The 14,875-nt window shown below is 43.4% G+C and overlaps 1 protein-coding gene across 3 annotated transcripts in view; it reads left to right on the forward strand.

The window, feature by feature from the left end:
• The window catches only part of LOC118363658 (neural cell adhesion molecule 2-like), a 393,776-nt gene that overhangs the window by 334,972 nt on the left and 43,929 nt on the right, over nucleotides 1-14,875 (forward strand). For all 3 annotated transcript variants that reach the window (XM_035744742.2, XM_035744741.2, XM_035744743.2), the window contains exons 12-13: nucleotides 568-741; nucleotides 6,529-6,770. In XM_035744742.2, the coding sequence (XP_035600635.1) occupies nucleotides 568-741; nucleotides 6,529-6,770 (416 nt within the window). The remainder of the gene's footprint in view (nucleotides 1-567; nucleotides 742-6,528; nucleotides 6,771-14,875) is intronic.

Below are 14,875 nucleotides of genomic sequence, written 5' to 3' on the forward strand. Positions count from 1 at the left end.
TTTATACTCGTGTGCGTGCAGGCTGCATATCAGTGTGTACGTGTGTGTGCTTATGCTGGTGTTTGTACTTGTGTGCATGTGTGTGCCCGATTGTGTGTAGCTCCACAACCATGCTGAAAGGCCTCACTTTACTTAATGTATTCCTGGTCTTATAAAAGAGAGGCTCTGTAGGACAGCAACGGTTTCTTTTGATTTGCTCAAAGCCCTGTGGCTCCACCAGATAAAAGGAAAGTGTTTGTGTGATAACGGGATTGACTCAACCGCTGATAAATATAATGGCCTTGGCTTTTCTTTTTTTTTTTACGCCTGAACACTGTATGTGGGTTAACACAAAGCATTCTGCGTTGTAAAACCCAATAAGGCTGAGTTGCCATAGCGACATCTTTGTATCACTTGTGAGAGTTTTTTCATTTACCAATAACGACACACCAACGATATTATGTTTCCAAACAAATAGAGACATCAATGTAATGTTTCTGAAGGGTTAGCGGAACTGATGTTTGGATGTGTGTTGTTTCAGTGGGGGACGGTTATGAGTGTGACACTTATTTCTCTGCTTTTTTGTAGACGTGCCCTCGAACCCGTACTCGGTGCGCTTGTCGGCCGTGTCACAGCGCATCGCCACGGTGACATTCATGAAACCCGACTCACATGGCGGTGTACCCATTGGCCACTACCTGGTCAACTACAAAGAAGTGGGCTCGCAGGACTGGAGAGACGTCAAGTCACATGGCGTCCAGAGTGAGCGTGTTCCCCTATTTCATCTGTTTTGTACTTCATTATCCCTATTCTGATCATTGTCGCTGTCATTATGTCATCATCATTGTTATTTTCATTGCCATCATCATCATCTACATCAAAATGGACATCATTTTCATCATCATCATAATCGTCAACAACATTTTTGTCATCATCAATCATCATCGTCATTATCGTCATAAAAATGTACAATCATTATCAACAATGGTACGGACATTCTAGATGACCATCTCCATTATAGCGACATATCTCATGTTTTCTCACATTTACAGTGGGGCAAAAAAGTATTTAGTCAGACACCAATTGTGCAAGTTCTCCCACTTAAAAAGATGAGAGAGGCCTGTAATTTTCATCATAGGTACACTTCAACTATGTAATGAAAAATAACATCCAGAAAATCACATTGTAGGATTTTTAATGAATTTATTTGCAAATAATGGTGGAAAATAAGTATTTGGTCACCTACAAACAAGCATGATTTCTGGCTCTCACAGACCTGTACCTTCTTATTTAAGAGGCTCCTTTGTACTCCACTCGTTACCTGTATTAACGGCACCTGTTTGAACTTGTTATCAGTATAAAAGACCCCTGTCCACAACCTCAAACAGTCACACTCCAAACTCCACTATGGCCAAGACCAAAGAGCTGTCAAAGGACACCAGAAACAAAATTGTAGACCTGCACAAGGCTGGGAAGACTGAATCTGCAATAGGAAAGCAGCTTGGTTTGAAGAAATCAAATGTGGGAGCAATTATTAGGAAATGGAAGACATACAAGACCACTGATAATCTCCCTCGATCTGGGGCTCCACGCAAGATCTCACCCGTGGGGTCAAAATGATCACATGAACGGTGAGCAAAAATCCCAGAACCACACGGGGGGACCTAGTGAATGACCTGCAGAGAGCTGGGACCAAAGTAACAAAGCCTACCATCAGTAACACACTACGCCGCCAGGGACTCAAATCCTGCAGTGCCAGACGTGTCCCCCTGCTTAAGCCAGTATATGTCCAGGCCCGTCTGAAGTTTGCTAGAGAGCATTTGGATGATCCAGAAGAAGATTGGGAGAATGTCATATGGTCAGATGAAACCAAAATATAACTTTTTGGTAAAAACTCAACTCGTCATGTTTGGAGGACAACGAATGCTGAGTTGCATCCAAAGAACACCATACCTACTGTGAAGCATGGGGGTGGAAACATCATGCTTTGGGGCTGTTTTTCTGCAAAGGGACCAGGACGACTGATCCGTGTAAAGGAAAGAATGAATGGGGCCATGTATCGTGAGATTTTGAGTGAAAACCTCCTTCCATCAGCAAGAGCATTGAAGATGAAACGTGGCTGCGTCTTTCAGCATGACAATGATCCCAAACACACCGCCCGGGCAACGAAGGAGTGGCTTCGTAAGAAGCATTTCAAGGTCCTGGAGTGGCCTAGCCAGTCTCCAGATCTCAACCCCATAGAAAATCTTTGGAGGGAGTTGAAAGTCTGTGTTGCCCAGCAACAGCCCCAAAACATAACTGCTCTAGAGGAGATCTGCATGAAGGAATGGGCCAAAATACCAGCAACAGTGTGTGAAACCTTTGTGAAGACTTACAGAAAACGTTTGACCTCTGTCATTGCCAACAAAGGGTATATAACAAAGTATTGAGATAAACTTTTGTTATTGACCAATTACTTATTTTCCACCATAATTTGCAAATACATTCATTAAAAATCCTACAATGTGTTTTTCTGGATTTTTTTTCTCTCAATTTGTCTGTCATAGTTGAAGTGTACCTATGATGAAAATTACAGGCCTCTCTCATCTTTTTAAGTGGGAGAACTTGCACAATTGGTGGCTGACTAAATACTTTTTTGCCCCACTGTACATGCTTTACAAAAAGCTGCCGTAAGGTTAGGTCTTTCACTGCAAGGTCCTGCTCACCAAAGCCAGACTAAGGTCCTTGATGAACCTTTGTTTCCGCACATTAGTCCCCGTCCTCACACAAACATGTCGAACCAGTGAACCAGACAAACAAGCGTGAACAGGAAGCCGTCGCTACTTGATTCGCGCTGCGAACAGTCTCTCTGCGGCAAGCCTCCACAAGATCAGGAGGCCTCCTACTCTCTGGTCATAAAGCCTGTGAAAGGGAGGGAGAGAGAGAGGGGTAGGGAGAGGGGGGGGGGGCAGCTTACCAGCAGGTCTGAAAAGCAACTGTCTTTCCCTTTCCACTCTGGCTCCACGACTCAAAATTGATTTTAGAGGCACTCAGGGGAGTGGGTGTGAGAAATGTGGAGGACTTCAAAAAAAGATCACCTCAGAAGGACGAATTCTCAGACGATAAGCAGGTCTGACAAACCTGAAGGGCTTATCGCTAATATCCCTCATTTTAGAGTCTATTACAATAGTGAGATGGAAGGCCGAGAATGCTGAGAAGCATGGAAGCATTGAGGGATAGAGAGAGAACAAAGTGACATATACAGGCAATGTGAACAGAAAGAAAGACAGACGGAGTTAAAGAGGATAGAATGAAAGAGAAAATATGAAGAAGATGGAGAGAAAAAAAACAAAATAAGATTTTAGAGAGAAAGAGAGAGATTTGGGAGAGGGAGATATTCGAGAGAGATGTACAGTGAGTAAGAAATCAAGGTTTTGAAGTATATTGTATGAATTCTTAAATGGTGTTAGTTCTTCCACCCCCACCTGTTTCACCACCTCCCTTGTCTCGAGGTGAGCGCGTTAACGGAGATAGCCAAATCAACTAATTACCAGTTGCAAATATTATTTGGAGCCACTTCAGGGACTTAATAGTAATGATGCACTTTACACTATAAAACAGCTCTGTGTATAATGAGTTGTCATAATTTGCTCATCTGAATGCCACTGGCGCTCACTAAAGGTCTCGTCAAATCCCTGGTAGAGCCAAAATGTTAGCAATTAGCTCATTTTGCATTTAGATCCCCCATTATTCAATTGCAAAGCAGCCATTATCCTTAGTGCACTTTTACAGCAGCGCAAGTTGCAAAACAACAACCTTCACCCATGTTCAGCGAATCCCTATTTTATTTTTTTATTTCACCTTTATTTAACCAGATAAGCTAGTTGAGAACAAGTTCTCATTTACAACTGCAACCTGGCCAAGATGAAGCAAAGCAGTGTGACTCAAACAACAACACAGAGTTACACATGGAATAAACAACCTTAGTCAATAACATAATAGAAAAAAATAAAGTCTATATACAGTGTGTGCAAATGGCGTGAGGAGGCAAGGCAATAAACAGGGCAAAACTGGTTGTCTAGTGCGTTGGGGACAGAAAATAAAAGGAGCAGATTTCTGGGCATGGAAGAATAGATTCAGGGCATAATGTACAGACAGGGGTATGGTGGGGTGCGTGTACAGTGGAGGTAAACCCAGGCACTGAGTGATGATAAGAGAGGTTGCATCTCTGGACGGGCTAGTTATGCTGGGTGAGGTTATCATGTGTGTGGTAGGTGGGGCAAAGGAGGTATTTGGGGCATGTTGAGTGGGACTAGGTGCTCCGCAGTTAACTAAGACAATAATAACTATCCTAAACAACAGTGTTTAAGGCATATTGACATTTGAGAGAGACATAAAGCGAGGCATAAAGTAATCACAGGTGTTGATTGGGAGAGCTAGCTAAGTCAACAACGGGTAAGACAACAGCGATTCCGCTAAGAGAACAGCAACAGGTAAAATGGCGATGAATGGGCAGAGAGGGTCGGTTAACTACACACACGGGCCTGAGTTGAGATCGACAGACAAAATGGAGTACCGTGATTATTGAACAGTCCAGCAGGCATCAGCTATGTAGCCAAGTGATAATAACGTCCAGTGAACAGCAATAGATGGAACAGGGAAGCCGTGGGGTAGTCGTTACTACGCTAGCACACGGGAGACACAGCGTTTAAATTTAGCAGGCTGGGGTACGTAGATGCGTCTGCTCCGACATTCGGCGAAGGCCAATTGAGGGCACAGCAGATGGAGTTAAGTTGTCAAACCAGTCGTGGTGGCACGGCTGGGCGCCGTGTCGACAAAGGGTCCAGACCAGATGGCGAAAGAGGTCATTGTAGTTGTAGTTTGCTAGCCAGGAGATGCGCCTGCGTCTGTGATCACAGAGTTGGCCGGGAGGTGGGCCTGGCTCAGGGCTCGCTTCAGGGCTGGGTCACTCGGTGGCAGCTAGCTGTGATGATCAGGAGTAATTGTCCAGGGTTTACGGCAGGAATCCGGCGTTGTAGTGGAGAAAACAGTTCGATGCTGGCAAGTATTATCCAGGCAAAAAAAATGGCTGGTGTCTGTGCAGAAGGAAAGGCCGCTAGCAGTGGCTAACAATGGCTAAATAGCTAGTAGCTAATTAGCTGGCTAGCTTCTGATGGAGGTTCTTGGCTATAATGTCTAAAAAATAGCAGATCCGTGTCATTGGGTGAGGCAGGCTACCGGAAGGTATATTTAATAAAAAAAATGGAAAAGAGATTGAAATTAATTGAAATATATACAAAAAAAGACAAACAATAAAAAGTACACGAGAGGACGACAAACCACGTCTGCACTGCTACTCCATCTTGGATACCTAAACTCGGCATGAATGTCTTTTTGTAAATCCCGCATGATGAACTATGTAAATTACTTTATTGTAGAATTTACATAGAAATCTATGATTTTGAGCTGACTGCTGAGAAAATGTTATTAAGCTCTACTGATTAATATATTGCTATTTTAGGAGTGGTTGTATGATCTAATGGCTTTGTTAGAGAACGACCAATATGGATTTTGTAGGGTCGATGTCGATACCGTTTTTTTGAGGAGCCGATGGCCAATATTGTAGGCTGATATTCAATATCATTACATTTGAAAATGTTCAAGATGTTATTGACAGATGCGTATCATTTCACTGCACACTGTGAAGTTGTCACATAGTATTTCGGTAGAGTTTAAGAGTTCCATAGACATGTTGTCCTACTCCGGACATTGATGCTGAAGCTTTACTATCTACTGATCCCAGAGAATCAACAATGGAGTACTACTGTTTTCATACTGTTTCCACACAAACAGCACTCCCACATATTGGCATTGAGCCCTTACAGCTTTACCTTCTATACTATCTCTCTGGCCATGAATGGAAGGAGGCACAGCTAGGTACACAGATCCACCTGTGTCACTCCACTATGGTACGTCCCACCCCCTGTATTGACAAGAGAGTGGACCTGATAGGAACAGGGGATTTGTGGCACTAGCATTAGTTTCCCCTTTGACACATAGTGGTGTCAGTAGCTCTGTTAGCGATTAGCTTTAGCGTAGCTGGCGACCCCGCCCCTCCCATTGACTGATAGTGGTGTTTGTGGCACTGTTAACCGATGCTGTTAGCGTGTTAAGCCAGCTTGTTTACCAGGTGGAACAAAGAGGAGCTGGGGTGGATTAGTGGGATTCAACAGAGAGGAGTGAGAGGTGGTAGGCGTCTCTCACATACATACACACACAGCGTGAGAGGTTTCACTCTCGCAGCTATCCATTCCGCTGTCACTCCACAAAAATCTTTGTCTGTCTGTATCCCTCTGACTTTCTATGTTTCTTTGTATTTCTCTATTTTTCTCTTTGAATCTATCTCTTATTCTGTCTCTGTCTTTTCTCTTCTCTCTGTCTGTATGTCTGTCTCTCTGTCTGTCTGTATGGCATGTATCCCTCTCGCTCTAACTCTCTGTCTGTCTGTGAACAAGCTAACAACATGATAATGTGCTAACTGACGCTCTCATTCTGGTTCTCCTCCTACAGCGATAGTACTTCTGACAGGCCTAGAGCCCAACACCACCTACGAAGTGAGAGTGGCTGCAGTCAATGGGAAGGGCCAGGGGGAGTTCAGTCACACGGAGTCCTTCCAGACTTTACCCATACGTGAGCCCAGCCCTCCGGCAGTGCATGGCCAGAGAGGGATGGGAAAGACCTACCGGCTGGGTCTTGTCAAGCAAGACGACGGGGGCATGCCCATCGTGGAGTACATTGTCAAGTACAAGACAGTGAGTAGCTGGATGTCAGGATTTCCATTAAATACAACCATACATTCTTAGAAAAAAAGGTGCTTAGTAGAACCATAAGGTTTTTCAATTAGTCCCAATTGGGGAACCTTTTTTGGTGCTAGGTAGAACCCGTTGCAGAAGGTTCTACATAGAACCTTCTATGAAGGGTTCTTCCAAGAACCTTTTTATAGTTTAAGGGTTCTTCTTAGAACCCTCCATGAACTGTTCAGCTAGCTTTATTTGCATATGTTTTATGGCAATACAGTACATGCACTGAGTGTACAAAACATTAAGAACACCTGCTCTTTCCATGACATAGACTGACCAGGTGATTCCAAGTGAAAGCTTGGATTAATAACACTTGTTAAATCCATTTCAATCAGTGTTGATGAAGGGGAGGAGACAGGTTAAAGACAATTGAGACATGGATTGTGTATGTTGTGCCATTCAGAGGGCGAATGGGCACGACAAAAAATGTAAGTGTCAAGAACTGCAACGCTGCTGGGTTTTTCATGCTCATCAGTTTCCCGTGTGTATCAAGAATGGTCCACCACCCAAAGGACCTCCAGCCACTGTGGAAAGCATTGGAGTCAACATTGGCCAGTATCCCTGTGGAACGCTTTCGACACCTTGTAGAGTCCAAGAACCACAGTATTTACGGACTGCCAGTGCTCCTGAACAAGGCCAATTTGGTCCAAGCATTTTCAACCACACAATTACCACCGAGTCAAGATGGCCACTTCTACTCTAAAGCACTCTCGTAAAACACAATCACCGGACCACAAGTAGTTTTTGTTCTAGTTTAATGGTAGTAGATAATGTTGCATACCTCCACTTAAGGTAATAGCAAATAGCAGTGTCAATCACATTACTTTGACTGTGTGTGCGCACAAGGCTCGTGCTCTATTTTTCTGTCCTCATGCTGACATGCACACACACACACTCAATGCCTAAAAATAATAAGTACACCCCCTTTGTTTATGTCTGCTTTGAAGTGTTTTTGGCAGTGAAACTATGGGGATAAATACTGTATATTATTCTGTGGAGAGACTAGTATGGACTAAGGCCGTGTCCAAAATCTGGCTTGCCTATTACTTACTTAAACTACACACTGTGAACTAATCGTACTAAACACTAATCAGAATGCACTATTTAGCCTCCCGAGTGGCGCTTCATTGCAGTGATTAAGGTGTCACTACAGACCCGAGTTTGATCCCAGGCTGTGTCACAACCGGGCATGACCAGGAGTCCCATAGGGCGGCTCACAATTGGCCCAGGGGATGGTTTGGCCTGGGGGGCTTTATATGGCTCATTGCGCTCTAGCGACTCCTTGTGGCGGGCCGGGAGCCTGCAGGCTGACTTCGGTCGTCAGTTGAGCTGTGTTTCCTCCAACACATTGGTGCGAGTGGGTGTTAAGAAGTGTGGTTTGGCAGGTCATGTTTTGGAGGACGCATGACTCGACCTTAGCCTCGCCCGAGCCCATTGGGGCATTTCATCGATGAGACAAGATCGTAGTTGGATAGCAATTGGATATCACGAAATCAGGGAGAAAAAGGGGATAAAAAAAAACATTTAATTTTGTATTGCACTGTTTATTTAAAAATGTTTGTAGTACAAGCAAATATCAATATAATAGGCTCATTCATATTGCGAAGGTGTCATCTAATGCACAATTGTGTTGAATCCCACCATTCGTTCATTTAGGTAGAGACACTTCTCTTCCTCAATAGTGTGAATTTTACTGGAAGCCAAAATTATAATGACATCCTGGCATTTAAAGCATACTCAATTTCCTGTCACATACTATAACATTTGCATACCCAAAATACCTACTATTTAGAATGCTAGTACAACTATTCGGACACGGCCATTCACTATGTCTCAGATCCTACATACTAATAGACATGCTTGCAGATACACTATTCATACAAATGTACATACTCATCCACAAACAAACACATTCATATTAACCTAGTCTCTCCTTTTCCGCCTCTCTCTCACTCACACACACACACACACACACACACACACACACACACACACACACACACACACACACACACACACACACACACACATTGATCTGTGGGATTTGATGGACAAAACAATGTGCTTTTCTATCAACAACAAGTGATGTCCATACAGGTGTGTCTCTGTCTCATTGGGAGGCTGACAGCGATGCGTAGTTATACTATAGCAGGTGAAAGTGTGTGTGTGGAGAGAAGGTCAGGGACTCTCCAGCAGGCCCTTTTAAAGGCCAAAGGCAGGGGAACGAGGGGAGGAATAGGACAATCCTCCACACCCCAGTAATCACACCATCCATCCTCCTCTGTCTCACACTGTGACCCTGACTCAGGCAAGCACACACAGGCTGGAGTGCATACACAGATGCATGTGTGCACATATACCGTTCAAAAGTTTGGGGTCACTTGTTTTTGAAAGAAAAGCACATTGTTTTGTCCATTAAAATAACATCAAATTGATCAGAAATACAGTGGTGGCATGATTAATGTTGTAAACCACATTTTTTTTAAATGGAATATCTACATAGGCGTACATGTAGATATTGTTCTAATTAAAGAAGCTATAAAACTGGCCTTCTTTGGACTTGTTGAGTATCTGTAGCATCAGCATTTGTGGGTTCGATTACAGGCTCAAAATGGCCAGAAACAAAGCACTCAGTTGCTCAGTTGTGCACCGGGGCCTCCCACTCCTCTTTCTATTCTGGTTAGGGCCAGTTTGCACTGTTCTGTGAAGGGAGTAGTACACAGCGTTGTACGAGATATTCCGTTTCTCAGCAATTTCTCACATGGAATAGCCTTCATTTCTCAGAACAAGAATAGACCGATGAGTTTCAGAAGAAAGTACTTTATTTCTGGCCTTTTTGAGCCTATAATCGAACCCACGAATGCTGATGCTCCAGATACTCAACTAGTCCAAAGAAGGCCCGTTTTATTGCTTCTTTAAATGATAACAACAGTTTTCAGCTGTGCTAACATAATTTCAAAAGTGTTTTCTAATGATCAATTAGCCTTTTAAAATATACATTTGAATTAGCCAATTAGCCACAATGTGCCATTGTAACAGGAGTGATGGTTGCTGATAAATGTACATATTCCATAAAAAATCTGCCGTTTCCAGCGACAATAGTGATTTACAACATTAACAATGTCTACACTGTAATTCTGATCAAATTGATGTTAATTTAATGGACAAAAAATGTGTTTTTCTTTCAAAAACAAGACATTTCTAAGTGACCTCAAACTTTTTAATGGTAGTGAATATGCACTCTTACACACACACACATACAGTATGTACACACGCAACACACACATATTTGTATTAACACACACCGTCACCCGTATCAAACTGCTTTCCAATGCTTGGCTGGCCTTAGCTTTATTCCACCTTCCATGACTCTGAAAAATAAAACCATGGCCCATTTCCGAAAGCCCATTCCACACTATTATCTCTCTCTCTTCTATTTTGACATTTTGTGGAAGAATCCAAGGAGGCTAAATGGTTGCATATGCATTTGTCATGCTGTCAAAGCAAAGGCCTCACACTGTGACACTTCACTCTGTTCTCCTATGATGAGATAAAAAGTTTATTTAAGAAAGGAAAAGAAAGCAAATGAGTGGAAAAGGGAAAAAAATAACTGGGAGGGGTACGGAGAGGAAAGAAAAGGAGAGATGATAGGATAAATAAAAAGAAGCTATGTGGCAGTGGTTATCTGAACAGTTGTTTTTAACACACAAAAAGTTAATTTCTCCTTCTCTGTCATTGTGGAAATGTGTGTGTAATGAATACTCAGGGAGAAAAAAGGTTTAGATTCACGAGCAGAGCACGGCAGGTGTTTATTTCCCCTTCCAGAAGGCAGGAATTGTGGTCACAGGCAGGCAATGGTCATACACAGGAAGGCAAACAGGCAGGTGAATCAGAACTAGGACTGAAGGCTATAAATTGTTCTCACAAACAAGCTAGGAAAAGGCTTTGTAGAGTCAGAACGAACAATACCTCACAAAGGCACAAACAGAATGAACTGAAATAAATAAGAAGCTAATGAGACCAGGTGAGTAACTCACACAGGTGAAAACAATGAACAAAAATGAACACAGGGCTACATTCAAGAACACAACGAAACAGAACACAAGGTTGACGAAGAAAATAAATACAGATCCTTACAGTGCGTAGGTGTGTAGCCTATTTAACTTTTTCACACATACCAAAACATTTCTGTGATCAGACGATGTGAACCCCAAAATGCATTGTATGTCAACAAACATGTGTCCACACAAGGCTGGAATTAGCTTTGCTCATCATAATCATTACAAACTTCAGAAAAATATTTTACACACATAATGTGTTCATTACAATCTAATGTAAGAATTGGAATGCATGTTTGGTCACAGTACTTGAAGACGGGAATAAAACAGCAAATACATAAATAATTACCAAACAAAACATTTTCTGATAGTGATTTATTGATACAAATGGCGCATGCCGGCAGTCAATCACGTAACCTCTCACTCCCTCTCTGAGCCATTCAGTGTTGTTATTTATGTATGTAGCTAGTGAGCTAAGCTGTAGCATTAGCAATGTCTTTCAAAAGGAGACAACCCACAACTGCGGAAATTCAGTTCTGTGGTAGCTGGAAGGCCGCCAACCATTTCACCCCTCCTGGCCTTGTTGTTTGGCTTTGTTGAGTCCCAGTCTGGAGTGCAAAGCCCCTTGGCATTTCCATCTGAGGCAGAGTGCTTCAAGTTGTTTCTGACAGAGGAGCTGGTGGGAGACATAGCAGAGACCAATCGCTATGCCTTGGAGCTACAGGAGAAAAGAGAGCCAGGAGTGATGGGGAAACTCGCTAAATGGGTGACAACCATAATTTGTGAAATGTATACCTTCCTGGTGACAGTCTTTCTCATGGGAATAGTAAAGAAGAACTCCCGAAGAGAATACTGGAGCACAAATCCTATGTTTGCAATTCCCTTTTTTCCCAAGACCTCTTCCTAGTTCTGCTGCATGCCTGCATTTTGTCAACAATGCTACTGCCAACCTAAATGACCCGTTATTCAAAATAAGAATTGTTCATACCAGCCTGACATCAGCATTTGGTTGGGTCTTTGTGCCATACAAGGACCTATGCATTGATGAGTCGCTGATGTTATGGAAAGGTAGGCTGGCGTTACGTCAATATATTCCCTCCAAAAGGCACAGGTTTGGGGTCAAGTTCTTTGTCATGTGCGACATGAAAACAGGATTTGTGTAAGACATTATCATTTACACAGGGTCCACCACTGACATCCAACATTATGAGAGGCTTGGGGTGTCCGGGTCCGTGGCTCCTCATCTCGGCACTTTGTATGTGGACAATTGGTACAGCAGTCCCACACTCTTCCAGCATCTGGTCTCCAACAGCACAGGGGCCTGTGGCACAGTCAGGTTGACCAGGAAGGGGATGCCGGCATTCGGATGCAGGAAGATGCAGAGAGAGGAGGTTGAGTTCAAGGAGAACGGTCAACAGATGGCAGTAAAGTGGCATGACAAACGAGACGTCCATACAGTAACCATGTCGGCCACAGGGAGGGTGGACCACCTGACGGGAGAGAGGAACATCAAACCAGACTGTGTGCTTGACTATAACCTCAAAATGGGGGCAGTAGATAAGGTAGACATGATAAACAGCTTCGTGGGATGAACTCGGAAAACGACCAAGTGGTATAAGAAGATATTTTTCCATCTGATCGACACTGCTGCCCAACTAACCACATAGTTCACTGCCAACTAACAGGTGAGATGATTAATGAACAAGGTTTTATTTGGATGTACAGTTCACATACACATAATTATGCAATTGTAGTGACAATATCTCACCCACCTACCCACTGCCTCATCATCCTCTCCCTTCCATCATCCTCCCCACTCCCTCAAAGGTAAAGTAATTACCGACCAAAAGTACAGAGAAAACCTGAGAGCTGCTGGAGGAGCACCACACCCCTCAGTGCCCATCCACTTGGGGTCGTCCTGCTGCAGACAATCCCCTACGCCTCACTAACGGTATTTCCCCTGCAAAGTCCCTCAAACTGCTGCTTAAGGTAGTCGCACACGGAGGCACTGCAAAGTCTGCCTGTCTGGCACCAGGAGAAGGAAGCAGAGGAAGTTGACAAAATACATGTGTTTAGCTTGTGATACACCTCTATGTATTTCACCATGCTTTGGAGAGTATCATATGCTCAAGCCCCATTGAGCACATCTACAGCAATTACTGACTGATTGACCTGGCAGGTGACTTGACAGGTGACCTGCCATGATACTTTGCCTTTAGAGGTGGGGGGTGGAAATGCAGTTGTTGTTCAGTCAATGCATGAATATGAAATATGGGTTATGCATATTCCCCCCCCCCCCCTAGTAAAACAAGTTTTTGCTCTTGTTTTTCAACCAACCACCACCAATACTGCAATAAAATAGACATCTATTACATATTGGCCTGTGTGTTTTCTTGCTGTGTTTTCATCACAAAACTGGCCTCGATCTTCAGCTCCATAGCATTTCAAGTTCATTTATGGAATAAGAGTTTATATGCAGTTTGACGCCCGGTTTGAGGTGGATGTCTGCTTTACCTTTTTTTAATTTTCAATCTTCAGCTCCAAAGATGTCCAGCCTCAGTTCCAATTATGATATTGGCAAATACTGTTTGTGGTTTCTGAAAGTACGGAATAAAGAGGAATTATTAGTAATTAGGATATAGCAATAAAACAATATTACAAATAAGTAACATAAACACTGCTATAAAAAAATACAGTTTATTGCATTGACAAAATCACAAATTTGAGTTATAACAGTAAGAAACAGTAACTTTTGAGCTCCACAAGGGGGCAGGGAAGAACAGAGCTATGCTAAATAATACATTTTTTATTTATGTAACCTGCCAAGTCATTTGAGTCATTTGGTCGGTAGGGATGTCCTTGTCTCATCGCGCACCAGCGACTCCTGTGGCTGGCCGGGCGCAGTGCGCGCTAACCAAGGTTGCCAGGTGCACGGTGTACCCTCCGACACATTGGTGCGGCTGGCTTCCAGGTTGGATGCGCGCTGTGTTAAGAAGCAGTACGGCTAGTTGGGTTGTGTATCGGAGGACGCATGACTTGCAACCTTCGTCTCTCCCGAGCGCGTATGAGAGTTGTAGCGATGAGACAAGATAGTAGCTACTACAACAATTGGATACCACGAAATTGGGGAGAAAAAGGGGTAAAATTAAAAATAAAAATAAAAAAATCAACAAAAAAAAAATTGTGGATTTATCGGTGGTGACTGTGTTACCTCGCCTCAGTGCAGTGGGCAGCTGGGAGGAGGTGCTCTTGTTCTCCATGGACTTCACAGTGTCCCAGAACTTTTTGGAGTTAGAGCTACAGGATGCAAATTTTTGCCTGAAGAAGCTGGCCTTTGCTTTCCTGACTGGCTGTGTGTATTGGTTCCTGACTTCCCTGAACAGTTGCATATCGCGGGGACTATTCGATGCTATTGCAGTCCGCCACAGGATGTTTTTGTGCTGGTCGAGGGCAGTCAGGTCTGGAGTGAACCAAGGGCTATATCTGTTCTTTGTTCTGCATTTTTTGAACGGAGCATGCTTATCTAAAATGGTGAGGAAGTTACTTTTAAAGAATGACCAGGCATCCTCAACTGATGGGATGAGGTCAATATCCTTCCAGGATACCCGGGCCATGTCGATTAGAAAGGCCTGCTCACAGAAGTGTTTTAGGGAGCGTTTGACAGTGATGAGGGGTGGTCGTTTGACTGCGGATCCGTAGCGGATACAGGCAATGAGGCAGTGATCACTGAGATCCTGGTTGAAGACAGCGGAGGTGTATTTGGAGGGCCAGTTGGTCAGAATGACATCTATGAGGGTGCCCTTGTTTACAGATTTAGGGTTGTACCTATAATAATAATAATAATATAATATATGCCATTCAGCAGACGCTTTTATCCAAAGCGACTTACAGTCATGTGTGCATACATTCTACGTATCCCGGGGATTGAACCCACTACCCTGGCGTTACAAGCGCCATGCTCTACCAACTGAGCTACAGAAGGACCACAGAAGTACCTGG

This window comes from Oncorhynchus keta, chromosome 30 (assembly GCF_023373465.1).
Source record: "Oncorhynchus keta strain PuntledgeMale-10-30-2019 chromosome 30, Oket_V2, whole genome shotgun sequence".
NCBI classification, from domain to species: Eukaryota; Metazoa; Chordata; class Actinopteri; order Salmoniformes; family Salmonidae; genus Oncorhynchus; species Oncorhynchus keta.